At 53.5% G+C, this 2500-nt stretch overlaps 1 protein-coding gene across 1 annotated transcript in view; it reads left to right on the top strand.

Annotated features, from left to right (window-relative positions):
* The window catches only part of LOC131731598 (repetin-like), a 6691-nt gene that overhangs the window by 2353 nt on the left and 1838 nt on the right, over positions 1–2500 (top strand). Inside the window, exons 2-3 of the mRNA XM_059020807.1 lie at positions 1–1207; positions 1603–1708. The exon at positions 1–1207 is cut by the window's left edge and continues 1693 nt beyond it. Of these exons, the coding sequence (XP_058876790.1) occupies positions 1–1207; positions 1603–1700 (1305 nt within the window). The 3' untranslated portion in view covers positions 1701–1708. The remainder of the gene's footprint in view (positions 1208–1602; positions 1709–2500) is intronic.

Genomic DNA, 2500 nt, shown 5'->3' with positions numbered 1-2500 from the left:
TCCCACTTCAGAAGAGACCACAGCTCCCACTTCAGAAGGAACCACATCTCCCACTTCAGAAGAGACCACAGTTCCCACTTCGGAAGGAACCACAGCTCCCACTTCAGAAGAGACCACAGCTCCCACTTCGGAAGGAACCACAGCTACCACTTCAGAAGAGACCACAGCTCCCACTTCAGAAGGAACCACAGCTCCCACTACAGAAGAGACCACAGTTCCCACTTCGGAAGGAACCACAGCTCCCACTACAGAAGTGACCACAGCTCCCACTTCAGAAGAGTCCACAGTTCCCACTTCGGAAGGAACCACAGCTCCCACTTCAGAAGAGACCACAGCTCCCACTTCAGAAGAGACCACAGCTCCCACTTCGGAAGGAACCACAGCTCCCACTTCGGAAGGAACCACAGCTCCCACTTCAGAAGAGACCACAGCTCCCACTTCAGAAGAGACCACAGCTCCCACTTCAGAAGAGACCACAGCTCCCACTTCAGAAGGAACCACAGCTCCCACTTCAGAAGAGACCACAGCTCCCACTTCAGAAGAGACCACAGCTCCCACTTCGGAAGGAACCACAGCTCCCACTTCAGAAGAAACCACAGCTCCCACTTCGGAAGGAACCACAGCTCCCACTTCAGAAGAGACCACAGCTCCCACTTCAGAAGGAACCACAGCTCCCACTTCAGAAGGAACCACAGCTCCCACTTCAGAAGAGACCACAGCTCCCACTTCGGAAGGAACCACAGCTCCCACTTCGGAAGAGACCACAGCTCCCACTTCGGAAGAGACCACAGCTCCCACTTCAGAAGAGACCACAACTCCCACTTCAGAAGGAACCACAGCTCCCACTTCAGAAGAGACCACAGCTCCCACTACAGAAGAGACCACAGCTCCCACTTCAGAAGGAACCACAGCTCCCACTTCAGAAGGAACCACAGCTCCCACTTCAGAAGAGACCACAGCTCCCACTTCAGAAGGAACCACAGCTCCCACTTCAGAAGAGACCACAGCTCCCACTACAGAAGAGACCACAGCTCCCACTTCAGAAGGAACCACAGCTCCCACTTCAGAAGAGACCACAGCTCCCACTTCGGAAGAGACCACAGCTCCCACTTCAGAAGAGACCACAGCTCCCACTACAGAAGAGACCACAGCTCCCACTTCAGCAAAATCCACTACAAATTATTTTACCCCCAGTCCAACAACGCCGGTAAGCATAGCACCAACCAGACAGACTAGGAGCCACACAGACACACACACACGAGCACACACACACACACACACGAACACACACACACACACACACACACACACACACACACACACGAACACACACACACACACACACACACGAACACACACGAACACACACACACACACACACACACGAACACACACACACACACACAGCCTCCGCGCGTCTCCAGATTCTGATCCTCTCAATAACTTTGTGAGCTGAAGACGGTCCTGAGCGAGTTTCATCCCGATCGGGACGAGCGCTTCCCTAGATGCGCCCTCATGAACGGATGAATTGAAATGCTTTGTGTTTCTCTCTCTCTCTCTCTCTCTCTCTCTCTCTCTCTCTCTCTCTCCCTCTCTCATCAGAATGCATGCAGTTCTGTCATCTGCCCTACAAAGGAGTGCCAGGCTGGAGAAACAGTCAAGACCAAACCGAATCCACTGGACTCCTGCTGCCCCATTAAATACTGTGGTAGGACCGACTTAACAAGTGATGTGTGTGCGGCTGCCAACTGTCCCTGATTATCAGTGACACTGTGTGTGGGGGCTCCCAACTGTCCCTCATTATCAGTGACACTGTGTGTGGGGGCTCCCAACTGTCCCTCGTTATCAGTGACACTGTGTGTGAGGGGCTCCCAACTGTCCCTCATTATCAGTGACACTGTGTGTGTGAGGGGCTCCCAACTGTCCCTCATTATCAGTGACACTGTGTGTGGGGGCTCCCAACTGTCCCTCGTTATCAGTGACACTGTGTGTGAGGGGCTCCCAACTGTCCCTCATTATCAGTGACACTGTGTGTGTGTGTGAGGGGCTCCCAACTGCCCCTCATTATCAGTGACACTGTGTGTGTGAGGGGCTCCCAACTGCACCTCATTATCAGTGACACTGTGTGTGTGTGTGTGTGTGTGTGTGAGGGGCTCCCAACTGTCCCTCATTATCAGTGACACTGTGTGTGTGTGAGGGGCTCCCAACTGCCCCTCATTATCAGTGACGCTGTGTGTGTGAGGGGCTCCCAACTGCACCTCATTATCAGTGACACTGTGTGTGTGAGGGGCTCCCAACTGTCCCTCATTATCAGTGACACTGTGTGTGAGGGGCTCCCAACTGTCCCTCATTATCAGTGACACTGTGTGTGGGGGCTCCCAACTGTCCCTCATTATCAGTGACACTGTGTGTGTGAGGGGCTCCCAACTGTCCCTCATTATCAGTGACACTGTGTGTGAGGGGCTCCCAACTGTCCCTCATTATCAGTGACACTGTGTGT

The sequence above is a fragment of the Acipenser ruthenus genome, unplaced genomic scaffold (assembly GCF_902713425.1).
Source record: "Acipenser ruthenus unplaced genomic scaffold, fAciRut3.2 maternal haplotype, whole genome shotgun sequence".
NCBI classification, from domain to species: Eukaryota; Metazoa; Chordata; class Actinopteri; order Acipenseriformes; family Acipenseridae; genus Acipenser; species Acipenser ruthenus.
This window is presented reverse-complemented; position numbering and strand designations above follow the sequence as displayed.